Raw genomic sequence first — 27,921 nt, 5'->3', positions numbered from 1 at the left:
GGTAATTCTATTTTTAGTTCTTTGAGAAATCTTCATACTGTTTTCCACAAGTGGCTGCACTAATTTACATTCCCACCAACGGTGTAAGAGGGCTCCCCTCTTGCCACATTCTCACTAGCATCTGTTATTCTCTGTCTTGGGTAAAAGCCATTTTAACTGGAGTGAGACGATACCTCATTGTGGTTTTGATTTGTATTTTCCTGATGATTAGCGCTGTTGCGTGTTTTTTCATATACTAGTTGGCCATTTGTATGTATTCTTTTGAGAATGTCTATTCAGATCTTTTACCCATTTTTAAGTGGATTACTTCGCTTTTGGCTACTGAGTTATTTTAGCTTCTTATATGTTCTTTTTATTAATCTCTTATCATATGGATATTTGCAAATATTTTCTCTCCCATTTTGTAGGTAGTCTCTTTGCTGATTTTTTCCTTGGCTGTGCAGAAGCTTTTTAACTTGATGTGATACCATTTGTCCATTTCTGCTTTGGTTGCCTGTATTTTTGAGGCTTTAGTCAAGAAATCTTTGCCAGACCAAAATCCTGGAGTGTTCCTTAATGTTTTCGTCTTATAATTTCATAGTCTCAGGTCTTGGATTTAAGTTGTTAATCCATTTTGATTTGATTTTTGTATATGGCAAGAGATAGAGGTCTAGTTTCCCTTTTCTGCACGTGGAGATCCAATTTTCCCAATAGCATTTATCGAAGAGACTGTTCTTTCCCTAATGCATGTTCTTGGTACCTTTGTTAAAAATGAGTTGACTAAATTCATGGATTTATTTCTGGGTTCTCTATTCTGTCGCATTGATCTATGTGTCTGTTTTTATGCCAGAGTAAATATTTTAGACTTTGTGAGCTAAGAGGAAAAATCAAGTATGTTACGTAAGTACTTCTTATAAAACAGGAATGAAAACAAATTTCCATATTTTTTAACTGATGATATTCAAAAGATAACAATAATGATGAAGTACCTTTTTTTGTAAAAAAGATCTACTAATGAGAAGAATAGAATTTTTATTCAGGGGATTAACATTTTGCTTAATTGGAGTTCAAGGTTAGTGTTTCTAGTCATCAAATTGATTGCAAATGTTCATTAGTAAAAACCATTGATCATGGTTAGCTTGTGGGCCATACAAAAAGAGGTGGCAGGTCAGATTTGGCCCACAGACCATAGTTGACTGACTTCTGGTATAATATGAGTTCACTCGTTTCACCATCTTTCTTTCTTTACAAACCCTAAGTTAAAGAATTTCCTTTGGAATGCAAACTTTTTCTCTGGTCCTTGTTGTATACCAAGCATCTGGAATAGTGCTGGGCACATATGAGGACTTCAATAAATATTTCTTTATGAAGAAATGAATAAACATTTTTCTTTTATTTTATGTGTACACATTTGGACTAGGTGGAACCTAACTAATTTATAAAGTCAAGATTCTGGGAACCCAGAATAATGATTAGACCAAGGAACCTGTTTCATTTACTTCCAAGCATTCTATTTGTCCCACCATCAACTACTAGTACAAGTTACTGGTCTATTCAAGTGATAGTATGTTCAATGTCTGAAGAATTAATAGAAGAAAATTATTAAATGGAGGTAATTCAATGCATTCATTGAATTTTTCTGAAAAGTAACAATCATTTCGTTTTGGTGACATCACATTGGTGATTCAGAGAAAATTAAAGATTATTATTCTGAGACATTAAACCCACAAAATGCTATTTAACTCAAATTGAGCTTGACCTCATTAATAGAGGCTATAAGCTTTCTGCTATAATTATTTCCACATCTTGATATTCATATTTTATCACTGGAGAAAGAGTAGACCAACACCTGCCTCCAGAGTAAATAGAATTTTTAGAGTCACCGAATGTTTCAAAAATTGTTTTAATTCAATGTATTCATTTTAAATGTGAAGAAATGAAGAGCATAAGTAGGTGACTTGCCTGGGTTTCTCATGTGTGTCAGTGGCAAAACTATTATTAGAATCAATTCTAGGATCCTACCTCTAACTATATTGTCATGAAAGATGAGTTACAAAGAAAAAGTAAATTATATTCCTTTCACTATCAGGTTATAAATTGGGTAGCTCAAACAAGAACTTAGCACAGCTTTATTTTCATGATTAATACAACCCATAGAAGATAATATACAATTATTTCAGCAAACACTAACGCAAAAATTTTACATTTGGGCCAGCGATATTCTCTGGTCTACATTTAATATGTGAATAATCAGAAACTGATTAAATTTGATGAAACACTTGGTTGGGAGCAGGGTGCATATTATAATTTCAGGAGAACAGACTGGGCACAGTTTGGGAACCAACTTGGTTATAGAGGCGATAAGGCTGTCCAAATATTTGTTCCTTGTCCCATCTGTCCTTCTAAGGCAGCACATTGCAAATGAGAGGGAGAAGGCCAAGTTCACAAACCCTGAATTGTGTTTTTTACTTAGTTTGTAACTATTGCTCTCATACTGAGCATATCACAGATTACCACTAATCTGATAAAATTATGACACATTAGAATAAATGCTGTTTTAATTGCATAATGTCATAAAGTTTATAAAATGCTTTTACATGTGTCTGAACTGAAACTCATACTAGCATAACAAAGCAGACAAGTGCAATGGATTGATTGTATAAGTGGCCTAAATCTTCACTCCTCTGTGCATCCGTGCCCCTGTGCCATGTGACTTTGCAGTTCATCTCCCTGAGGTGGTTGAGTCCATTTCCTAGCACTTTAATTCTGAGGCCAGCCCTGTGACTTTCTCTGGCCAAGGGCATGTTGGTGGATGTAATGATTGCAGACTCTTGAAAGGAGACTTACACAGTTCCATTTCCTCTCTTGCTCCTATGCCATGATAGTACAGTCAGGCTAATCTACTGGAGCAAGAATCAGAAAACTTTCTGTAAAACACCAGAGAGTAAATATTTTTGGTTTTGTGAGCCATGTGGTCTCCACTGCAACAATTCAACTATGCCACTCTGCCATTGTGACACAAAAGCAGTTGCTTTTGGAAATATAAAAATAAGTAAGTACTGCTGTGTTCCAATAAAACATTATTTATAAAAACAGCCCATGGGCTGGATTTGGCCCACGGTCCATAGTTTGCTGAGCACTGTACTAGAGGATAAGACACATGGGATAGAGTTGTGTTGCCCAAGTAACCCTAGTTGAGATCTTTCTGAATCAGCCAAGTTTCAGCCAATTTCCAGATTCCTTAGAGAACCCAGAAACACATATTCAGCAGGACCGCCTGGCTAACCTGTAAGACGGCAGACACATGAGCAAACCCAGTCAAGATCAGCTCAACCCTACAGAATCATTGTCAAAGCCACTGAGTCATAGGATGACTTATCATGCAGAATTATTGTGGCTATTAATACAGTAGGTAAAGTATTAATTTTGCCACTTTAGAATTAAGGATGGGGCATAAAGCCTCAGTCATTATCTCAGGCAGCCAGAAAGCCTCAAGACTCAAGACTCAGACATAGGTGTTTTTTCAAATCCAGTATCTATTCACTATACCACACTGGTTCAGTCCTTCACTATTCTCTTTATTTTGGGTGGTTTTGCTTCTATAAAGACATAGGTATAGATATGAATGACTTAGGCTAAAAGACTAAGAACTTTAGGCAGCCTCTAACTCTCCACTGATGTCCCTCTTAGTTTTGGGTCATTAAAAATTATGTCTGGCTTAAAGTGTGGATTGCTTGGATTATTTTCTTGAAGTTACTAATACAGATCTCTTTGTGGTATATCAGAGTCTATATTGTCCTGGTTCATGTTTTCCAAAACTTCAGTAAAAGGAAATAACTTAAATGGTCTACTCTTGCACACAGCTCCTATCTCTCCATTTTACCGCTCACATTTTATGCAGGGCTGTCAGGGCTTTCTGAATTAAATGTGACTTACGGCCTGCGCTTGCTGACTGAGGAGGCTCATAGGTCCTATAGCTCATCCACAATCTTGTACATGAGCTGTCAAGTATGAGAGATTGGTGCCAAATTCAACCCAACAGGACCCCTTCCCAGTAGTCTGCCTTCAACAACTCCTCCTTGTCAAATCCAACAGTTTACACAGAATATATACTGAATAAAGTACCTTGAAAGGTATGAATGTAGAGATGCCGCTTTGGCTGATGGCAGGAACACCTATCAGCTTCCCACAGGGCTGACATTTCAGGCTGGCAGGGGGGAGATGATCATAGGATTTTTGTGCTGCTGTTTCTAAATGGATTGTAAAGACTCCCAAGGCAAATTGCCTCACTTCTCACCATCTGCCTCTGTGAAGAATCAGTGTGATGCAACTATGCAACTCAGAAAACTTTCTTTTTGGTTTCTCTATTTATAAAGTAGAGCTCTCAGGTGAATGGTTTATAGAACCCATCAGGATTCCCCAGGACTGGGCCTTACTGCGTTAAAATTTAACACTTCGGTTGTCCAAAACTCCATGCCCTTCTCCTCACTGCCTAGCAAAACTTCTAGCCTTAGAATCATTGAATGTTAGATCAGGAAGGTAGCAGTTAGCAGTGCTTAGGTGTTTTGAGAGGTCTCCCTAATAACTAGGGATCAGAGATTGTACAATTACCTTTTGATCGTTAACCTCCTAGCTAAACTCAGCATAGACATGCCAAGTCACTTCCTGATTCGTAAGATCCAAGAAGTAGCCTCTTTGTGTTTTAATATAGTGAAAGGGAGAATGTATCAGTCAGAAGAATGATTGGATAGCCCAAGAAACAGGAAAAAAAAATACAAAGATAAGCATTGACTATACCTATCCAAGCACCCACGGTGGTGAGGGTCCTATGTCATCAGACTTGGCCTTGCCAGTCCCAATTGCAGAGTCATTCCAAGTGTAAAGGTGAATTGAATGTGGGGTGCTGTGGCCAATAAACTGTAAGGTTTTTAGTTTCACTGAAGAGAGATTATCTCCATCTTGAAGTGAATAATGGATGTGTCAGATTATCTTAGTCTTACGCCATTTAATATTTGATTCCTCTAACTCTGTTTGGTTTAAACCCACACTCACCAAACATGCTGTTTGGCCACACAAGCTAACAAACAGCAATGTGCAGAACACTGGGACGTGGAGTGACTCTGGGATCTTTAGCAGTGATCCCGTAGAGAGAACCAACAGCAGCCTATGAGAGGCTTCCAGGGCAGCTTGACCAAAGCAGGAGAATGGACTAACCTCTGGGATTCAGACAACCAGGCCATGGGACAATTACAAGTCTGTTTCCATGCATTTCCTGCCATTCTCATTTCCACTCCAGTCTCATTTATATGTAGGTTCTTCTGAATCTGCCTCTCTGGGCCTAAGATCTCCTGTGACCTGAAAGAGTCATTTCCTCAGTCTTCAAAATAGAAGGACTCGTCTATTTGACATTAATTCAACAAGGATTTCTCAGCCTTGTTTAAACCACAGAGGCTTTCGATGTACATAAATATCTCATGACCTACCCCCACCCATCAACATGCCCAAGACAATATCAGTGCATCTTACAGATGTCCCACCTATTAAGAAGATTCTATGTCATGTAGTTTTATACAAAAATATAAAGTTTTGTCCAGTATAATACAGATTCAATATCTATATAAATATATGTTTGCCCTTGCTACAGTAATTCTGGTAAAATCTACCCCTCTCCAATTTCATTTGAGAGTGGCTGAACCCTGCCCCCAAAACTCCCATCATTGCCCTAGATGATGACTCTATAATAGATACAGATAAATATCTTCCAGTTTCAGTGGACCTTGAACTGCTTGTGATGGAGTTGCTGTAGGAAAGGTGAGGACAGAATGAGGCCTGAATGAAGGGAGATGGTGGTGTTTGAAAAAGTAACAATGGTATCTAATTACTAAGCATCCATAATGGTTAGTATTGATGATGGTAGTGTGTGTGTGTGTGTGTGTGTGTGTGTGTGTGTGTGTACACAGATATGCATGCAGATACAAAGATAACCACAATCTTTGTTTTCAAATTAAGTAGCAGAAACATGAAAACAAACCCATCCTATTCCTCATAAGTAGTGTTAAGGCAAGCTGTACCATTCCACCTGAGTCCCATCACAAGTTAAAGTCACTTAGCACACAGACTTCACTCTAGAGCCAATTCTGTCTTGTAGTCAGGTGGGAAATCCTCGACGCACGAGAGTCTAGACCAGTAAATAGCTTTCCCCTTCATCCACTCTCCTTCATAAAAGCAGTTTCTCTAATAAATCCCCCTGAATCTAAAGCTTCTCTTGTGAGTAAAAGTATAGTTAGAAACTATTCTAAATTGTTTTTACAACTTATACTTACATTTAGAAACTGAATTGGGTAATCCCTAGATTTTTTCATTTTTCCTTAAGTGTGTTCTGTTCATATACATAGTTCCCATACCTCTGAGAATATAAAATTTAAATGTCCTTTTCCCCTAATAATTGTCTACTAATGAATATCAAATATTAGGTAGCTAAATGGATAACTGCTACAATAACCACAATCCATTCTGCTTCTACTTAGAGAAGCATTACCAAGTGAGAAGAAAATTTGAGAAAACAGTGAAGACGTGATAGTGGTTCAACAAAGATCTGACCCAAAACCAGGAGGAATTCAGTTATCTGAATCTTTATGATTGAGAGATTACTGAAATAATTCACACAGAGGAAACACTTAATGGCTTAGAATATACTTTTCTCAAAGGCTCCACATACAGAAAAGCATATGACCTTCAAAAAATCTGGTAAAGTTTGAGGAAACTGCAGATCAGACAGCATAAGTCAGTTGCTCAAATCCAGAGCAGGGTGTGTGTGTGTGTGTGTGTGTGTGTGTGTGTGTGTGTGTGTGTGTGTGTGTGTGTGTGTGTGTGTGTGTGTGTGTGTGTGTGTGTGTGTGTGTTCATGTAGGCAGAGCCAACTCATGGGTTTCAGACTTTTCCCTCCTGAGCTCATGATCTTTTCCATTAATTACACCACAAAGAGTTCCTAAGGCCAAGATCCACAGCATGCAAAGCTGCTTTTTAACATTAGCAAAAGAAGTAAAAAGAAACTTGTATGGAATTCTATGTAGTCAATTGCCTAATAGGTTTTGTTTATGGACTTCAGAGTTGCTCAAACTATGAAACCTAAAATACAACACAGTGACTTTTCTCTTGAGTGGCACATCTAAATGAACAATTCACAAATGTCATTAAAAGTACTGTTTGAGAAATACATATTTAAAATTAAAATGCATCAAAAGATATGAAAATCAAAAACTAATATAAATTAGATGGATGGCATATATATGAAAAAAACTGATATTTTAAAAGCTTACCCTTTATTATAGAGACTTAAGTACACATTCCATTTAAGACCAAAAAAATCTAAATTTGTGTGATTTACGTGCTACATATTTATATGTAGAAACCATAAAACATATCTGGGTGCTAAATCTATTAAGCGAAAGTTTGTGGAGAGACAGGATATCCATACGGTTTCAAATTATCACCCCACATATGATTATAAAAATAAAAGGATCCCTTTAAAATGGACAGATTTTGTTGACACTACCTTACTAAATTGATCAAATTTAATATCACCAATAACAGGGCAAACTGATATCATATGCCTGTTGATGTTTTATAGTGTGAAGGACACACCACCAAAAATGTTGAATCTGAATCTAAGAATGAGAAAATCATAGATAAAACAAATCCAGATTAAGGGTCATTCTGTAAAATAACTTGTCTATACTCTTCAAAAAATGTCAAGGTTATACAAAAGAGAAAGAAAGTGAAAGAACTCTCTCATTTAAGTGAAACCTAAATAGAAATGATAACAGAAGGCAATGTTTGGTCTTTGATTCCTGGATCAAAAATAAAGCAGTTATGAAGACTATTACTGGGGAAATATGAAAAAATTGGAATAAGGACTCTATATATGAAATATTATTATATTAATACTAAATGTCTTGGGTGTAATAATGGTATTGTAGTTATTTGGAGAATGTCTTGTTAATAGGAAAAACATGCTGAAGTATTAAAGAGTGACATGTCATTATATCTGCCACTTACTCTCAGCTGTTTCAGAGAAAAGGAAAACAGAGAGAGAAGGAAAGCAAATATGCAAAATATTAACAACTGGTGAGTCTAAGCAGGGTATAGAGTAGTTCTTTGTACTATTTTTCAACTTAACCCTAGATTTGAAACTTTTGAAAACAAAATGTTGGGAAAAATAAAACCAAACAAAATCATTCTTTAAATTATTTCATATGTCCGTTTCAACAGTGTTGAAATATAGGTTTCTCATACATGCAATTCTTTTATAGATTCAAAAGTGAAGTGTCGTGTGAATGTTACAAATCATAACATGATCCAAATTTATAAGAAAGTACTTTAAACATCAGACAAAAAGACTTAAGAATTATTATGTTAAATTTCTAATCCAAATGTAAAACAAGAATACAGGATATTGGCAATGCTAATATTCAAAATGGGTTTACCCCAGTTCGTAATTCCTCTGCTCCTCTCCCACCTAAAATCTTAAGAAAGTATTCATTATAAATTGGAAGCACAGAATTCTTAAAAAACCAACTGGATGCTGAGTTGTATGATTTTCTTTACAGGTACAATTTACTTTTCAGCAACCTGTAAGCCATGGAAAGAGTAACTCCATATCCAACAAAAAAACCCAAAGCTCTATTTGGCTGGGGAAGGGGTGTCAAATACGCAATGGTGTGGTAGATCCGTGCTCCGACAAATAGTCTGAAGTGCAGGATGGCTGTAGAGGGGTCAGGACCACTCAAGGAATACAGGAGGCCAATTCCAAGAAATGGAACAATATTTTCAAGGTCATTCAGGTGGGCTCTGTGGAAAAAGATAACTGTTAAAGACACTAATTTCAAAACAGTAGATATGTATCCTTTTTTCTCTCTCTTCTAAAAACTAAATCTGAGCACTAATGGATCCTTAAATTTCAAAGTAAGATTTATTTTTTTTCTCTCAAATTGTCTTGCTTCCTTACGCACTTGACTTTTATTTAGAATCTCTCATTATTTCTGTTTCTTTTAATTTTTAGTGTATCTTTAAATAACACAGAAGGCATTTTGTAGTTCCTAGAATATCAAAACAACATCTATCTAATAGAACTCATTTCATTTTTGTAAATACAAAATACTTTTTTCTTATGAGGTTCATAACAATTAGCAATTCAAGATTCTTTTTATAAAAATTCTTTTCCCCGAAGGAAGAAAAGCCTTTTGGTGTTGATTTCTCTTAAGACTCCTCCTTTGCTTCTGCTACTCTACCAAATGATTATTGAGAGAATCCTTGCCAACCCAAACTGCTAGGTTGCCAATAATTAATTTACCAATTTAATATGAAGAATCTCATGCCCTTTTATCTAAATAACAGAATACATAACTAGCCTTTCAAATATAGTAAAATTTTGGCTAACCTATCTTCCAAATGCCAAATAAATTCGTTAGGAATGATGGTGCAAAACTACAAAGGACACACAAAAAGTAGGATAGGTGAAAGAGAGAAAGAGAGAATTTCCTAAATATTTTCTTTCTAACAGAGCTAGAAGAAAACAAAAAGCATGTTTTAGCCACAGTTTTGCTCCAAACCATGGCATCTTGAGTTTCTCTGGCTAAGACCGAATACAAAACACATCTACTATGGACTTGACATTTTTACTATTATTGTTGTCGTTGCTATTGTTGTTTTTAGAGATGAGGTCTTGCTCTGTTGCTCAGGCTGAAGTGCAGTGGCACAATCATAGCTCACTGCAGCCTCAAACTCCTGAATCTCAGCCTCATGAGTAGCTGGGACTACAGGCCTCACCACCATGCCTGGCTAATTTTTAAAATTTTCTTTTTAGAGATGGGGACTTGCTATGTTGCCCAGGCTGGTCTTGAACACCTGGTCTCAAGCAGTCCTCCAGCCTCAGCCTCCCAAAACACTGGGTTTACAGGTGCAAGCCATCATGCCCAGCAACATTTTAAAAAATACTTAATTTTAAAATGTCATGTCCCTTAAGTCTACAGAATTAGAAATTGCTTTAGAATCTAGGCTAGAGATGGAGAGTTTGATAGAGTTTGTCAGCTATTGATACGTATTTCAAAATGAAAACTATTTCTGCTTTACGTTACTCTCTTCCATAGCATTAAACATATAATTATTACATATCGCCTGCTCAATGATGGTCACTTTCCTCCTCTCCTTTCCTTTCTCCTGTCTTTTCCCTAGATTATCTCTAAGCTTGCCTCACAAAGATGATGACTACATAGAAACATGAAGAAGACAGCAGCAGCCCAGATAAGTAATGATTTGAAAAGGCTTCAATACAGAATAAAAGCAAAGAGAGGAAGGTGTGAGTGTTCCTGTGCCCTCTCTTTCATGGAACAATACAAGTACTACTGAGAATGAGATGGGAAAGAAAAGACAGGAATACCATTTTCTATTAAAGAAGGGCCCACTTTGTCAATGACACCGAGTATTTGTTTGGGCCCTGTGATTTCTCCTGCAGCATCACAGAGATATCGTCACCTCCAATCTTAGGCACGTTAGTGTTCTCCTTCACAACATGCCAAAAGAACAGAAATTTTACGGTTGAGGAAGAAACTAGAAAAAGGAGAGTCTCTGGAAAACACTGTCCACTTCTATGCTTGTGTAAAGCAGTTGACAAGTGGAATGGAATGTTAAAGCAGAGAAGAACGTCAAGGACAGTAAGAGGACGATGCGGGTGGAGGGAAGGAAGGTCAAGAGGCAGGGGTTCCTTTACCTTTCTAGCTCCTGCATGTTTTTCTAGCCTCATTTTCTCTTTATCTTATTCTCCATTTTGAGTTCTCTTTCTCTTTCGTCAGCCCTCAAAATGTTCTCAAAATTAACACTCCTCATTATGCTAATAAGGCCTATTTTCCACAGACCCTCATATTTATGCCAATTTATGCTGTATTTTGTACGTCTTTTGAGACTCTGTTCCAGGCAAACAGTTCCCCAGCTTTCCCTGTGAGCACCTGCTGCAGTGCACTGTCACCTTTCCGTCCTAACCCTCCCCTCTGCTCCAACGACAGACTCCTTCCTGGAGCAGCAGCTTCCTTCACGTTAGTGCCATTTAAGAACAGCTGCCAAAATCTATCACCAGGTGGACATCAATCTTCCTAAGAGACCACTTTCTACCTGGGTCTATTACCCTTCTTCCCCATGATTACATTTTCCCATTTTTCTTTCTCTTTTGGAAAGACATTCCCTGGCACACATTTGCTCTGTGACGGACCTTCCCACCATCTCTGTGCTCTTGAGGCCACAGCCACGCCTCCTTCCCTCAGATCAGAATTACTTGGATCCCAGCATCCACCTGACCTGGACTGCCATTGCTACATGCATCTGGGGATTGTCAGGCTGTGAACAACTATAAAAGGAGCTGCACAGCAGGCTCTTCCTGACGCCCTCATCTCAGCCAAAGCTCTTCACCCTCAGCACACAGCCAGCCGTGTGTTCACATTCTCGCAAAGGAATTTTCCCAAATTGACGAGACTTCTTCTCTCCTCTTCCTCCTTTCAAATCCTAATACTCTTCAAGGTCTTCCTTTATGAAATATTCCATGGAACTAATGGAACATGGCTTCATATCATTCTCCCATTACTATATGCATGTGGGTCTTTTGGGGGCGGGGAGGGGGAGGAACATTATAAACCCCTGAAGGTCAGGAACCCAGTTTTAAAGCTCTTTGATAGCATCCCAATAGAATAAATGGCAGTGATACATACACAATAATCTCTCCATGTATGTGTGTTCATACGCTGGGGCCACGAGGGACATCATCCAGTTCAACCCCTAGCCTATGTTCCAGTCTCCTGACAGAGTCCCAGCAAGTGTCACTTAGACACTCCACGGAACACTCTCAGTGAAGGGTTATTCTCTACCTTTAAAGGGAATATATTCTAAATGTCTCTCCTGTCCCTAAATACCAACCTCAAGCCTTTATTTTGTCTTTCGAATGACTCCCTGTATTTCACCAGCTGGCCTGTTTGCCTTTCAACTTTCTTTTTATCTTTTTGTGTTGAATGTATATGGTCTTGAATGCTTCCTAGACAAGCTAAGATGGTATTAAATAAATAAATAAATATGTCAAGTGCTTTCTAACCATCACTGGTTTCTGTCTGTCCAGAACTCAAATAACTGACTTTAAGTCACATATCTTGGTATTTCAACACATATACTTTAAGTTTTTAATTAATTGTTCCATATGTGTATGTATTAATTTTCACGATTGTTGCAGGCGGTAAAGCATACTTTTCACTTCATTTGTAGCCCCATTCTGGCCCTGCCATTCAAACATGCTAATCGTAACATCTTTACAATTACTGAAGTAACAAGAGAGGGGGAAAAAAAAAGTGTAGCTTAAAAATGGAAAGGGAAGATTCTGGAAACGCTCTCTCTGAAAAGGATCTCCAAAAGTGTGTTATTAGGCACTTTTTCGATTAAACAGTTACTATCTCAAAAAGCATTATACAACTGGAAACTCCACTCTGTTGGAGACGCTCTTCTCTTACTATGCTGAAAAGCAGTGTCTCATCACCAGGGGGCGCTTGTGCACACAGTCGCTGCACCTCCTCCAGGACTCCGAACCTTTTCAGAACTGGGGTCAATTGTTCTTTCTAACATTGATTTGCAACCTGACTAGCGGATCAATTTAGATAGTGTCGTTTTCCTCTAAAAGTACAATCCCATGGGCAGGGAGTAAGGGTGGAAGGTCGGAAAGAATAGTAGGGAGGAATCTAAAATCCCCAAATAAAATATCTTTTGTTACGCTTTCACACAGGAGACTTAGATTTTCATTTCAATCTTACTAATACTACTGAGGGTCTAATTGCTTCTCATCACTTTCCAGTTCTGGGCAATTTTATAAATACAGGGTCATGACTAGCATCATGCAGGCGGCTGCCTGCTCTAAAAGGGGAAGTGCATAAAGGACCAGACAAGGCTTTAAACATTTTCATGTCTCTTCAGTGGTTTTGAAAACTTCAAGCTTCACTCACTTTTTAAAATTTTTTTCATCTAACACATAATTTTTCCTTCGATATTGTTCTGCTATTGTTTGAAATTTCCACAGTGATTCTTTGTCCTGAAACTATTTTATATCCATATTCTTGACACAACCCATTTTCAAGACTCACTGATTTACTCAGCAGGGCTGCTGAATTAACAAGTATATAACTAGGTGAGATAGAAGGTGAAATGTTGTGCTAAGTATCTGCACAGACTTTTTCTTAGAAGAGAAACACTCTTGCTTGATCAATAGCTTGGGGGTAGAATTGTTTTGCATGAGCAAGAAGGTACTTTTAATTTTAGCGCTGAAAAGTTTGAAGATTCTGTGGGGCTAGAGGAGAGCCTCAAAAATGGTGTAACACTGGGCATTGCTTGCGTGAAGGAGGTCCAGCTACGGGGCATATTCCCCAAAGAGACGATGCTGAAGGCCATTGTCTGACAGAGAAATAACATACAACTTAAAATGTTTGTGTTGCCACAGTGTAAACGCCTCTGCACTTCCACTTACTCAAGTCTATTTTTAGCCACATTTTTTTTTTAGTTAATTTTTGAAGGGAACTGATGAAACGGCTAGATTAACATCCAGCATAACCAACTGCAGAATATGGAAACATGTATGGAAGCGGGAACCCAGATCCAGAGTTAATCTGGAGATGATATGCCATAGGGGAATCTGCAGAAATCTTGGGAGGGGCTTCAGACTTTCACAGAGAATCAAAAAAGGGATAATGCAACCTAGGTGTCCATCAATATGAATTGGATAAAGACAATGTGGTACATATACACCATGGAATACTACACAGCAGTTAAAAAAAAGAATGAAATTGGGCCAGGCGCAGTGGCTTACACCTATAATCCCAGCACTTTGGGAGGCCAAGGTGGGTGGATCACCTGAAGTCAGGAGTTCAAGACCAGCCTGGCCAACATGGTGAAACCCAGCCTCCACTAAAAATACAAAAAAAATAGCTGGGCGTGGTGGCACATGCCTGTAGTCCCAGCTACTCAGGAGGCTAAGGCAGGAGAATGGTTTGAACCCAGAAGAAGGTTGCAGTGAGCCGAGATCATGCCATTGCGCTCCAGCCTAGGTGACAGAGTGAGACTCCATCGCATAAAAAAAAAAGAATGAAATCATGTCCTTTGCAGCAATATGGATGCAGCTGTAGGCAATTAATTACCCTAAATGAATTAACACAGGAAAAGAAAAACAAATACCACAAGTTCTCACCTACAAGTGGGAGCTAAACACTGGGTAATAAACACAAAGATAGCAACAATAGATACTGGGGACTATTAGAGGGGGTAGAGAAGGGGAGACAAAGGTTGAAAAACTAACGGGTACTATGCCCACTACCTGGGTGATAGGAACAATCGTACCCCAGTCGTATCTTGGCTTATTGCTTTTCATTGCTCATTGAATTCCCAGTACATTAAAACACAATATCTAAAAAGAGATGGCAGTGGGGAGAGGGACAGAGAGAAAGAGGTTCCTACTCCTCCTGAGTGTCAACATTCTTATTTTGAATCTTATGCAAAAATACCTAATTCTTCAACCTTTTACATGAGTTGACAGTCTCACCTATGGAGAAAGATGATAAAACTGCAAGAATCTACTGTTCCCATTTCACCTCCTCCTTGCCGTTACTTTTGATACATCCCTATATAAAGCAATGTCATTAACCACAAGGAAGTACAGATAAAAGTACAGTATTGCAAAATTGACAATACATACAATTGCAGTGACACTTGGAGACTTTCAGATGTCCAGTTTTCTGTTAATTGTCACGTGGAGTAGGTAAGAGGTCTCACCTTTTTTCCTCAGTCTCCGAGACTCTGAGACGTCTTCGCTGAACTCCTTGACCAAAATTGTTTCATAAAGTAAGTAATTTCAAGAGACATGGTTTACCTGCGTACACGTTCTACTCTGTCATCTGTTCGAAGATACTTCTTGGCATTTTCTCCTTTGCCAAATGTTACACAGTCTTCTGGATTGGCAAAAACCTATTCCAAATACCAAGAAAAAAAGCTTATTTCAAATACTGGCTGGGAGCAATAGCTCGCACCTGTAATTCCAGCACTTCGTGAGGCTGAGGCAGGATTGCTTGGGCCCAAGAATTCAAGACCAGCCTGGGCAACATAGGGAGCCCCTGTATCTACAAAAATGTGTTTTAAACAGCTGGGCATGGTGGTGGGCCACATGACTGTGGTCCTAGCTACTCAGGCGGTTGAGGTGGGAGGATCACCGGAGCCCAAGAGGTTGAGGCTGCAGTGAGCTGTGATTGCACCACTACAATCTAGTCTTGGTGACAGAGAAAGACACTGTCTCAAAAAAAAGAAAACAAACAAACCAACAAATAATGTGGGGATATTCTACCTAGTAAGTTATTTGCATTTTAGTGGAAGAAATATAGACATCCAGGTTGGCCCATTTGGAGCAATAAATCAAACACAAGAGGAGAAGGCATCTATAGTTAAAACTGAATTTTTATTAACAATGCAAAGTTGTAAAAAGAGAAGCATAAATAAGAACTTGAACAAAAACCAGTGAATAAAAATAGTGAAAAGGAAGCAAATATGGGGAAAGGCATAATTCTAAGGCAATGACTATTACTATGGTTCACTGGTATCTTTTTCACAGTGATGTTGACATACCTTCCCTCAAGTGTATTAACATTTCCAAGTGATTGGCTCATGTGAAAGTAATATGTTTACCTGCCAAAGGTTTTAGAGAACAGGCAAGAAGCATAAAAGAGTAAGGGATGGGAAAGGTGTCTTGTACTTTGTCAGAACGTGTGTACCTCTTTTCTTTTTCTAAACCAGATAAAACTTCGGGTTGAAGAATACTGTATTATGAAATTTGAGATGCTGAACTGCATTCCTAGGAATAAGAAGTACACATTCACGTATTGCTTCCTGCAATTATTATGTTCTTTGAAATAGCTTCCCCATCCCTTGAAACTTGAAATCTGCATTTAAAAAATATTTAAGCATGTGCCACTATTTAATAATTTATGGCAGAGAAAAACACAAACTGCAAAATTAATCTCATTTGTTTTCTATTTTTTCTTAATATGATATTAACATTATATTAGAGATAAAGATGTTGAAGAGAACTGATGCACAGGGCTGAGATACTGCCCATCAGTTTTCCTCAACATCTTTATCTGGAATAAGTATTCCAGATAAAGTTCCTAAGGTCAGGCCTGTCTGTCTTGTTCATCGTCGTGCTCCCCTAAATAAGTGCCTAGCACACACTAGATGTACAATAAATATATGTTGAATAAAGAAATAAATGTATTACAATGGAAAGAGCATTAAATTGGGTTTAATGCAATTTCAGTTTGAATCTCAGTTTCACTCTTTATTTGTATGTAACCTTGGGTAAGCTATTGCTAAAGACTGAATGCTTGTGGCCCCCCAAAATTTGTATATTAAAGCCTAATCTTCGATGTCATAGTATCTGGGATATGAGGCCTTTGGGAGGTAATTAGGTGAAGGGAGTGGAGTCCTCATGAATTAGATTAAAGTCTTTATAAGTAGAGGAAGGAGAGAGTTTGCTTCCTTCTCTCTCTCTGTGTGTGCTCTGCCAATGTGAGGATACAATGAGAAGATGGCCGTCTGCAAGTCAGGAACTGGGCCCTCACTGAACACCAGATCTGCTGGCATCTTGATTTTCGACTTACCAGACTCCAGAACCGTGAGACAAATGTCTGTTGCTTAGGCCACCCAGTCTATGGCATTTTGTAAAAGCAGCCCAAATGGACTCAGACAGCTACTTAACCTCTAAGTTCCCCTTCTATATAAAATGGAAAGATGAATCCTCATTTCACCTGACAATGCTAACAACTGTGTAAAATGACTCCATGACCAAGCACACATAAAAAGCATGTGGCTCCCAGCACTCTCCAAATTTGAATTCCCTTCATCTTTTCTTATAAGACGGTACATTTCCTTGGTGACATTCTGTGTCTAGAAGTCAGTGTGGCCCTGGAAGCAGACAGCCACTTTGTTGCCCTGATGCTGCAACACATCAGCGTATGAGAGATGTGCCCTCCATTAAAATGCAAACATCCTTCCATTATACCTCAAAATAGTAGGCCAGGCCCACGCCTGTAATCACAGCACTTTGGGAGGCCAAGGTGGGTGGATCACCTGAGGTCAGGAGTTTGAGACCAGCCTGGCCAACATGGCAAAACCCCATCTCTACTAAAAACACAAAAATTAACTGGGCTTGGTGGTGTGTGCCTATAATCTCAGCTACTCAGGAGGCTGAGGCATGAGAAGCACTTGAACCCGGGAGGCAGAGGTTGCAGTGAGCCGAGATCCTGCCACTGCACTCCAGCCTGGGCAACAGAGTGAGACTCCGTCTTAAAAAAAAAAAAAAGATAGTAACAAGGAAACACCTTAGGGAAGACTGTGACCTGTAGATAAAATCAAGGCTCTAGAGGACAAAACTCAGGACAGATCCTAAGAGAGAAACAGATGGTCTCCAGGAAAAAGTTGCTGAATGGGCACAGGGACTACACCGGTGAAAGTATTTTAACTTTGTAAAGGGAGCCTTGCTCTACGCGCTTCAAGCACACATAAGCCCTGCTTGAATACAGAATATATGCTTCAGAATCTGTCTACCACCTTCCCCACATCTGCACTTAAAAAAAAAAAAGTCATTCTTATAATGCTGGGTAGAAATAGTATCCACTTAAAAAGTCAGAAGTACACAAAATTCAAAAGGCTCATATCATATGAGGCTCACTTTGAAAGTAAGAACTTTAATTCTCAGCCTTTTTCTTCTTTTCCTTTCTTCTTTTTTTTTCTTTTCTTTTTTTTTTTTTTTTTACCAAAATCATACCCTTGACCTGTACTAGAGCTGAAAATACCAGTTAACTGTCTGGAAAATGATTGTTTTCTAAACCCTCATTGACAAAATTAATTCCAAAATGAAAGAAAGTTTCCGTGAAAACTGATAATCCAGAATATCTCATCTGCTTAGCAGAATGATAAAAAGGTAAAAGCCATAATGAAAAAACCATTTACTAGTTTCTAGGAGAAAGCAACTCTTCCATAAATACATCAGATCCATCTGTGCCAAACGATTGCATACTTCACTTACAGCATAAAACAGTGTGCTATTGGGCTTTACCAAAAATAAAAAAAGAAAATTAAGAAAACTGCTCTCCAGAATTCCAACTCTTAAAAGTAAGAAAATATTACCTCCAAATTTCTTACCTTTCTTGTCAATCTATAGAATGCAGTTGCAGTACTCATAAGCATCATTTTTGAAAGAATAATTGTTGCATAGGATGCAAAAGCCATGAATACTTCATCATCCATTACCTGGGTGAGGTCAACCATTTTTTCAATTTTGGTCTGGAATCTTAAAAAGATTTAAATAGAATGAGAAAAAGCAGACATAAATACCCAAAGTAACTGGAAGATCATTTGATGTTCTTATGTTGCAGCATTAACTATACTGTTCTTAAAAATATTTTGGACTATTTGCAGAAGAAATGATAGTTTAGTTTTTAAAATGTCAAAGTAAATAGGGGCTGAGCGCAGTGGCTTATACCTGTAATCCCAGCACTTTGGGAGGCCGAGGCGGGTGGATCACTTGAGGTCGGGAGTTTGAGACCAGCCTGCCCAACATGGTGAAACCCCATCTCTACTAAAAATACAAAAATTAGCCGGACGCAGTGGCGTGTGCCTGCAATCCCAGCTACTTGTGAGAATGAGGCAGGAGAATTGCTTAAATCCGGGAGGCGGAGGTTGCAATGAGCCAAGATTGCGCCACTGCACTCTAGCCTGGGCGACAGAGAGAGACTCTGTCTCAAAAAAAAAAAAAAAGTATACAATATTATATTTTATCTAGTTCTATATTATTAAGTTTGAAGACATCAAACAAGTACTACTTGAAAAAAAGGGTGCAGTATAAGCAAAAATAAATAGCAAAAATGCCCTAAACATAGACTAACATCACATACTTGCACTGAGATTAACTATAAGTAGGTTGAAAGCAAAAGACCAGAGGTCACAGATTGATCTCTTTGGAAACATCAAGCTATGCACCTAGTAGCAGCACTGAACTCAGGAAGGCCTCAGCTCTTACGTATCCTGCTTTGGAGACCCAACTTACAACTCGTTGTCATTTCAATAGTATTCAAAACTGTAGGCTTTAGGACTTGAATTCCAGTCGCACGATTTAGCTGTTAACCTTGCTTGAGGGATTCAGTCTCTGAGACTAAATTTCTTCATTCTTAAAATCGAAACAGTAGGCCTGGCGTGGTGGCTCATGCCTGCAATCCCAGCATTTTGGGAGGCCAAGGCGGGTGGATCATGAGGTCAGGAGATCGAGTCCATCCTGGCTAACACAGTGAAATCCCATCTCTACTAAAAATACAAAAAATTAGCCGGGCGTGGTGGCGGTCGCCTGTAGCCCCAGCTGCTCGGATGGCTGAAGCAGGAGAATAGCATGAACTCAGGAGGCGGAGCTTGCAGTGAGCCGAGATCGCACCACTGCACTCTAGCCTGGGTGACAGAGCGAGACTCTGTCTCCCCCCCCCAAAAAAAATTGAAATAGTAATAGCTTCTAACTTAATGGGTTGTTGTCTAATGTAATGGAGATAAAATATGGACTGGCCCAAGAAAAACCCTCAATAAAGTTTATAATATCCTTATCACGATCGTCATCATGATCACCGTCATCATCAATTCAAAGACAGGTAAAGAAGGAGAAGCAGGATAATGGAAACATCAAAAAAACAGGCTTGCAAATGCAAGGTAAGGAATTACCATATATGGTACTTTCATGGGTGTAATAGGGAAGGAGAATTAGCTTTACATGATCCTCGAGTCATTTCACATTCCAAACTTACATTCAACTAAAAGCTGTTGAGTAGAGGAATGTAGCTATCTGTGTCTGGAATTGGAAGTATAATTGGGAATGTGCTGAAGAGGAAAGCCAAGACACTGGTGATACTGAAGTCAAAACAGGTAGGAATTTAGGGTAAAGCTTAAAATGTAAATTTCCAGTCCTCTGCCATTATTCTTTGTAACCTCCTCTTGTTCTTTCATCAGCCCTGCTATCTACTTCTCTCTCTTCCACAGAAACACACATCTTTTCTCAGACCCAAGCTTAGACGCTATTTATCCTGCTTGGCATGCAGTACTATCTCTTCTAGATGATGTCCATTCCTGCCTTTAAAGCTCAACCCCTGCATGTGTCCTTATTAGCCTGACATCTATCAGATGCAATCTTTCTATCCATCTTACCAGTAATCTATACATTTATATGTATCATTATTGGTCATATAGCCATCTTTGTGTTGCTGGTGAATGTGATTAAAAACCACATACATATTTATTTAGCTTTATTAGAGTTTGCTATGTGTTCAACCATACTATGTACATTATGTACACCACTTTCATCACCTTTGTTAATCTATTACAATTGTCATAACTGTACCCATTTCACAAAAGAAGAAAAAGGGAATTACAGTTGTTAAGCTGCCAAGCTGGGACACGAACACCCCATACAGTTACTACACTGTACTCTCTCTTTGAACAGACTTGATTAATTCTGCTCTCAACTCTTTAATTCTGCCTAATTCTAATTCAATCGACATTAAGTGAATGCCTACTCTGTGGCTGGCACAAGTAGACACCCCTTATATCTGTCATCTTCTTTCTTTTTCCAGTTATGTGGTGAGGGATTATCATTCCCATTTTGCAGATAAAGAAATCAAAGCTACCTAAGTAACTCCTATTTTTGTTTTGTTTTCTTTTCTTTTTTTGAGATGGAGTCTCGCTCTGTCGCCCAGGCTGGAGTGCAGTGGTGCAATCTTGGCTCACTGCAACTTCTGCCTCCTGGGTTCAAGCCATTCTCCTGCCTCAGCCTCCCAAGTAGCTGGGATTACAGGTGCCCGCCACCACACCTGGCTAATTTTTGTATTTTTAGTAGAGACGGGGTTTCACCATATTTGTCAGGCTGGACTTGAACTCGTGACCTCAGGTGATCCACCCACCTCAGCCTCCCAAACTGCTAGGATTACAGGCGTGAGCCACCATGCCTGGCCCCCGTATTTTTGTTTTCTTAGACTAAAAATATACAGCTTGGATTTAGGCAAACAGAAACTACATGCGCAAGGTTTTTAAAAAATCCCCTAGACAGCAAATTAATCAGCCTCCACAAGTCTCTAGTCTTGAAAGCACAGTATGTTAGATTAGCTCTCAGTGCAAGATAATATTTTCAGTAACATTTAATGTGTCTGCTTTTGTTCTAGTATTGAAGGGGTGAAAGTCATGAATAAACTGCACTATCCTTCAGAGTGTTAGTAAAGTAATTAGCTTAATAAAGGATCCCTAAGTCCCAGGCCTCTGTACAGAGATCTGAAGAAATACAGCAAGCATGTGAAGTTTTTTAAAATTAAGGTAAGTTTATCAAATAGAAAGTTGTTACTTAACAATAATTTTAAAACTAAAACATTCTCTATAGGCCTCTACTAATGTTCCCAGAATGAAATTTATTTATTGATGGAACAAAAATCCAGAGAACTTTTTTTTTCCCCCTCAGTGAAAATCAGCATTGGAAGAGTAGAGAAAAATATGGCAGCCTCCCAGGACTGTTGGTAGGAAAGTACACAAATAGTCAGTGGCTGGGAAAAAGGGCAATGGGAGGCCTTTTCTTTAAAAATGAACAACACACAGCGCACTTCACACAGAGTTTCTCAATCATGAAGAATGTGGCTTAACTCCTCAAGTCTGTGGGTTTGGGAGACAAGCCAGCACCAAGCCTCTGACACACACCTGATGAGTCAATGAACCATCTCTCCAGGGTAACATCTTCCACTTCACAGGTACCCAAGAGCCAGGTAACGAGCAGTTAAGGTAAGAACATTTAACAAATAGTAGTTGTTTATAGCATGGATTAAGGCAGTGCTGGTGTAAACCTTTTTTTCCCCCAAAGCTGATTTATCAATAAATTGCCATGAGTTTGTTGCACAAAACTGGAGCCGTTATCATGGTTGGCTCTGCAGTCAAAACAAAATTACTGAAAGCCTTTTACCAGGAAAGGTTGTCAGGAGGGAGAAAAGTGGTCCTGTATAATAATAAATAACAGGATGAAATGTTAAGTGGTTTGAGGATTCAAGGAATGAAGGAGAAATAATCTAAGAAAAGTAAGCAGGGAAAAACACTAATTTGGTTATGAATTATAGAAAATATTTACAATGACGAATCATGTTCGCACAGTGGTTTGTTTGCTCATTATATTCTCCACTCATTGGCCAGCACGGTAATAAATATCTCGACCTCTTTTGCCAGAGACCACAGCTCTGTCCCCTAATGTGGAGGTGACTTCTTCATAAGAGGACATGGGGTAGAGTATCAAGTATTCAAAACTCTGGAACTAGATTGGCATTCGGGTGGATCTCGACCCTGCCACTTAGTAACTGTGACTTAACTTCTCTGGGACCTCTTCACCTTACCTGTAAAAGGAGTTGAATAAGAACTCCTATTTCACCGGATTCTTGTGAGCCTTGACTGAGTAAAGTTAGAAAAGCGGGGCCGGGCGCGGTGGCTCATGCCGGCAATCCCAGCACTTCGGGAGGCCGAGGCGGGCGGATCACGAGGTCAGGAGATCGAGACCATCCTGGCTAACACGGAGAGACTCCGTCTCTACTAAAATTACAAAAAATTAGCCGGGCATGGTGGCGGGCGCCTGTAGTCCCAGATACTCGGGAGGCTGAGGCAGGAGAATGGCGTGAACCCGGGAGGTGGAGCTTGCAGTGAGCCGAGATCGCACCACTGCACTCCAGCCTGGGGGACAGAGCGAGACTCCGTCTCAAAAAAAAAAAAAAAAAAAAAAGCTCTGGGACCTGTTAAATGCTGTGTGTTTGGCAAATAAAAAAGCTCCGACTTTGGCACTGTTCTAGGCACTGAGGATTTTAGAATTTTCAAAAAGCTTTTGCATATTTTATCTCGCTTGACCTGAAAAACCCTGAGGTAGAACAAATAATATTTTTTTCTACCTTTAGTATATAAGGAAATTGAGGCCCAGAAAGATAGTGAGTAATATGACCCAAATTCACAGTGGAGAGACCAAGACTGCAACTTAGTTTCCTCAACTGTTTACCTCTGGGCTACCCACCATCAAGCCTAAGAATTCTCAACACCTCTGGTCTTCTGGAGGCCTTTCCTTGTCAAATCTCATTCCTGTTTTCTACCCTTCCCCCAAACCCCCGTACTATCTATCAGAGAAGAATCTTCACTTCTCAGTTGAGGGACTCCCTTTCCCTTTATGGGCTTTTGGCCAAAATGAGCAAAGTTCTCTTCTCAGGATAAGGTGGCCGGCCTTTCTACATCAATATTGTGAAACACATGAATAATCTAGGCACACATCCCAGGGCCATGACTCTGCAATTTTGTACCTTCTAAAACTAACAAACACTACGCATGAGATAAAGAAAAAAGATAATTCGGTGGCCATGTTGCGGATACATTAATCTGGAACTCTAGGTGAATTCTAGCATTTCCTGAAGGCATTATGGTGGCTGCACACTCAGCCCACTATGTGCTCTCATGCAAAGTGGGGTTCAGAGCCCAGAGGCTGCAGGTGAAATGCTGGTGCCTCTCGGGAGAGTGGTGGGGTAAGGCCTTTCTCTGTGCTGACCTCCTCATCCAGTCTCAGGGATTCATACACACCACTCTAAAACAAACCCGTAGAAAAATTTTACTTGTCTGCCACAGAGGGTAATATCCAAATTTGGACTGATTTGCCTTTTTTTTTTTTTAATTACCAAAGATAATCGCACACATAGCCCTCTTATTTTGGAAACAGTACTGGACAACAAAGTCCAGTACAATCCTAAGGCCAAGAAGAGCATATGCAAAAGGTAGGTGTAGGCTGGGATTCACAGCAGGCTGGGACACCAGGAAAACTGGGCTTTAAGGATTGCTCACTGGAGGCCTGGGTGCCATACAGCAATGCTTGCTGGGCACCCACTCAGCACTCACTGGGAAATAAATTAGGGAGAAGAAATAGGGGAATATAAATAGGGAGAATAAATGTGGAGCCCAGACTGCCACATTTCAAGAGAAGCAGAGAGACTAGAAGATTTACACGCACTCCTCTCTCCTCTGTCCCAGGCCAGCTAGAGCAATATATGAGATCTTAATTCCTGAAAAAAGAGTTCCCTTCTCCTTTTCTCCTTCCACATGGCTTCCTCCTCCAGACTGGGGAAGTGGGGCACAAGTGAGAACCCTCCCAAGGGGTTCACCCGTAGCTCTCTTGTCACTGGCTATGATATCACACAAAAATATTATCATCTAACCCACATCCTCTTGTTTCGATAGCTAGCATTATTAGTCGTAGTATTATTTACTATTATTTTAAAACTTGCTGATGTTTCTCCTACCAAAGTGAACTCAGAAGAGCAAATCCTGCCTTACAGTAGGCATAAAGGCCACTATGCCCATGAGACCTGAGACACCGCAGGCTTTTGCACTCTTGGGGAGAACAGCAGTCATTCAAACTACAGGCACTTCCTCCATTACTACAACTTGCACGTGCCTTTTCCTCCTTCCCCAGAGTTCAAGGGACCCTTTCAAAGAGGAGGCTACTTTGGCTTGAAAAGGAAAAGTTTGGAAATCATCACTCAAGCATGAAAAGACTTACTCTCTCGTTTCATTCTTGGAGTTTGAGAAATGGGAAAACTTACCCACGCGGGGACAGAAATACAATTCTCTTTGAAAAGCAATCGATTGAAAAGCCAACGTTTAGCTTTTAAGTGGAGCCAAGGACTTCCGGCTGGCAGAGACTCCCCCCAAGTCTTCCATCTGCCACCCACCCTGGCCCTCCCTGCCCGCCACCCTCTGCATGCCGTCCCCTTCTCCCCTCCCAGTACGCACGGTGAGGCCGAGGAGGAGGAAGAAGCAAGCCTGTCCCGCCGCCGGGTCGCGCGCACTGCTGGGACTGTGGCCGCGCGGGCCGGACGCAGGCGCCGCCCCTCTCCAGTTAATCTCCTACTAATTAGCCCTCCCACGTTTAAAGCCCGACCCCAACCTCGCCAAACCCCTCCTCTAAATCACCTGATTTACCCGCCCAGAGTAACCATCGCCTGCTGATTCCCTTTGAGCCTTCTATTTGGCGCCCTTAGAAGCTCTGGTTTCTGAAATGCCAACTCCCCTAATCAGTGGGAAGGGGGACATTAGCCATTGTCTAGGAACTCTGAATCCTCGAACATTTCAGGATTGGGAGAGGGGAAGGAAGGCGAAGGCGGTTAACTTTTAGTTACCTGAAAACGATGAAAAAGATCACGCAAAGCTTTGGAAGTTGTTTTTAAAAACTTCGTAGAAAGTTAAAATCTCCAGGGTAAAACTAATTAGCAGGCATTGACAAAATTACCTTCCCTTAGACTTCACCTCCCCTGCGCTGGTGGCAAGTCCTCCTTAAAAGGCTGACAATGACAGAATGTAACCCTCAGTAAAGATTACTTACAGTGTTCCAAATTCATGATACCAGACAATGTGCTTTGTCACCATGTCCCCTCCTGTTCAGGGTCCAGAATGAAATTGGAGGCAATTGTACTGGATCAGTTCATTACACAATCAGGTTAGTGTGTTTTTTTACAGGGAGGTTTAGAGGAATGTTTAGGGAAGCCGTAGATATTTAGCCTACCATCAATATCTAGATTAGGGATACTTCCAAGCTTCCTAGTCCCCATAGTCCCCACAATATTTATGGATCTATCTTTCATGGGTTTATACGAGAAATGTTTAAGGATTTCTGTTTTCAATCTATATTATTTCTCTCCTAGTGCTATATCTCAGACACTCCCCACCTGTTGCAAGGTCTACTTCCTTTTTTTGCTCTTAATTTACTCCTTTAGGCTTTAAAGGATATCCCTAGGACTAACTTTCTAGGATTTGATGGACAAGTTCATGTTCTATTAAAGAAAGAAATAACTACCAGTTTGCTCTAGGAACAGAAATTAATCCAAGGAAGGTCTGAGAATGATTTCTATATAAGCATAACAGTAGGAGTTTTGGAAAATCTAGCATCAGAAGGCATCTGTTCTTCATTTTTATGTCTGTATCTTTTCAAAACTCTACTTATTCACGTATCTTTGTGAAGTGTACTAGAATCTGTCTGTAACACTAACTGGAATAGGATAGAATTTGAGAGGACATAAATCTATTCTGAATTCTCTCTAAAGGAGTTTGGTATTATAAGAATTTAAGACTCTCTTCATTTATTATAAGGTGATACAGGCCAAATCTTATGGATAACATTGCAGAAAAAGGAAGAGGAGAGCTATTGTTCAGATAATTTGGTCTACAGAATGCTAGTTGAATGGTTCCAACTTTTTTTTTTTTTTTTGAGACGGAGTCTGCCTGTGTAGCCCAGACTGGAGTGCAGTGGCGTGATCTCAGCTCACTGCAAGCTCCCCCTCCCGGGTTCACACCATTCTCCTGCCTCAGCATCCCGAGTAGCTGGGATTACAGGCGCCCGCCATCACGCCCGGCTAATTTTTTGTATTTTTAGTAGAGACGGGGTTTCACTGTGTTAGCCAGGATGGTCTTGATCTCCTGACCTCGTGATCCACCCGCCTCAGCCTCCCAAAGTGTTGGGATTACAGGCATGAGCCACTGCGCCCTGCCGGTTCTAACATTTTTTTAAAAAAGAAAGTAGCACTTGACTCATCTAATGCTCTAAATTTAGAATGTGTTCAAACTATTAATTGATCAATGAAAAAATACTGAGTTCCTACTATCACCAAATCATGAACAATTATTGCCTGTTACTTACATATATATGTGTGTGTGTGTGTGTGTGTGTGTGTGTGTTTGTGTGTATCAGGCAATATTATATATATACATATATATATATATATGACACTGTATTGGGTAGAATATCAGCACTTGGTTTAATTGAATAAACATTTATTAAATGAATGCAATGTACTTGGTTTGATGCTAAATCAAAACTAAGATAAACAACGTCATAGCGTTGTCCTCCAGGATTTTACAATCCAGTAAACACAAAGGCCAAAAAGGTAAAAAGTTGCCATTAAGCTTGTGGAAGGAAAGTTTCCATTTAGAAATAAGAATGACAGTTGGGGTATGAACTAGGACGGTAAAAGGTAAAAGTTGTAAAATAATTGACACTTTTTATTCATCTTTGTTATAGGCTCTTAAATGATTGAGAAAGAGAAAGAGTTGTTATTCAGCTTAGTTTTGTCTGGGTAAAAGAATGGATTCAGCTTTTCAACCCTTCCTCTCACCACTATTTAAATTCTAGAATACCATCTTTTAGAGAAACTCAATCCAAGCCTCAGAACAAGTAATTCCCTAGTAAATATTAAAACAGTTTCAAAGGTCATTGATTTGGGGTGAGGAGAGCAAAGGTCATTCATCTGAAAAAGGAGTTACCACAATAGAGAAAAAAAAAAAAGCAGACTGTTCAGGGGATCAAATTAGAAATATCTGGAAGAGCAAAGCATTGGAAGTCCAGTAATACCTTTGTCTGTTTTAAAAACAGACAAAGGAAAAATGTCAGAAAGAATTGCCATCACCCTCTGTTAAGGCTTACTGTAAATAGGAAGAAAACAGGTGCCTATCACTCCCCTCAATTATATTGGGCCTTTGTTTTTCCCTAAATCCACAGAACAGGTGCCCTGCCACAATCTGAAACTTACTGGGGGATTTCAGTACACATACATAAGAATATGTTTTAAGGTCAAGAGAGCAAAAAGTGAAATAAAAATAAGCAACATTCTGAACGCTTAAGGATTATTTTAGAATTATAGTACACTTTAAACATGTATACTAGATTCTTTATTTCTCCCAATAACCCTATAAGGGAGTTCTTATTTTTCCTATTTTTTAGTTAGACACTCTGAGATACAAAGCAGC

The 27,921-nt window shown here is 39.5% G+C and overlaps 1 protein-coding gene across 6 annotated transcripts in view; it reads right to left on the bottom strand.

Moving 5' to 3' along the window:
- Positions 1–1,586: 1,586 nt before the first annotated feature.
- MGST1 (microsomal glutathione S-transferase 1) overlaps positions 1,587–27,921 on the bottom strand; it is a 68,674-nt gene continuing 42,339 nt past the window's right edge. Inside the window, exons 1-5 of one of the 6 annotated variants that reach the window (XM_058443034.1) lie at positions 24,916–24,990; positions 18,241–18,388; positions 14,921–15,015; positions 5,194–5,334; positions 1,587–2,882 (exon numbers count right to left, since the gene is read on the bottom strand). In XM_058443034.1, the coding sequence (XP_058299017.1) occupies positions 2,870–2,882; positions 5,194–5,334; positions 14,921–15,015; positions 18,241–18,366 (375 nt within the window). In that variant the 5' untranslated portion in view covers positions 18,367–18,388; positions 24,916–24,990 and the 3' untranslated portion in view covers positions 1,587–2,869. Of the gene's footprint in view, positions 5,335–6,844; positions 8,830–14,920; positions 15,016–18,240; positions 18,389–24,725; positions 24,849–24,915; positions 24,991–27,921 lie in introns of those variants that run through there. The other 5 variants (XM_058443033.1, XM_058443035.1, XM_032159725.2 and 2 more) reach the window with 5 other exon arrangements.

This window comes from Hylobates moloch, unplaced genomic scaffold (genome assembly GCF_009828535.3).
Source record: "Hylobates moloch isolate HMO894 unplaced genomic scaffold, HMol_V3 SCAFFOLD_8, whole genome shotgun sequence".
NCBI lineage: Eukaryota > Metazoa > Chordata > Mammalia > Primates > Hylobatidae > Hylobates > Hylobates moloch.
Note: the sequence above shows the minus strand (reverse complement) of the source record. Positions and strands in the feature narration are given on the sequence as shown.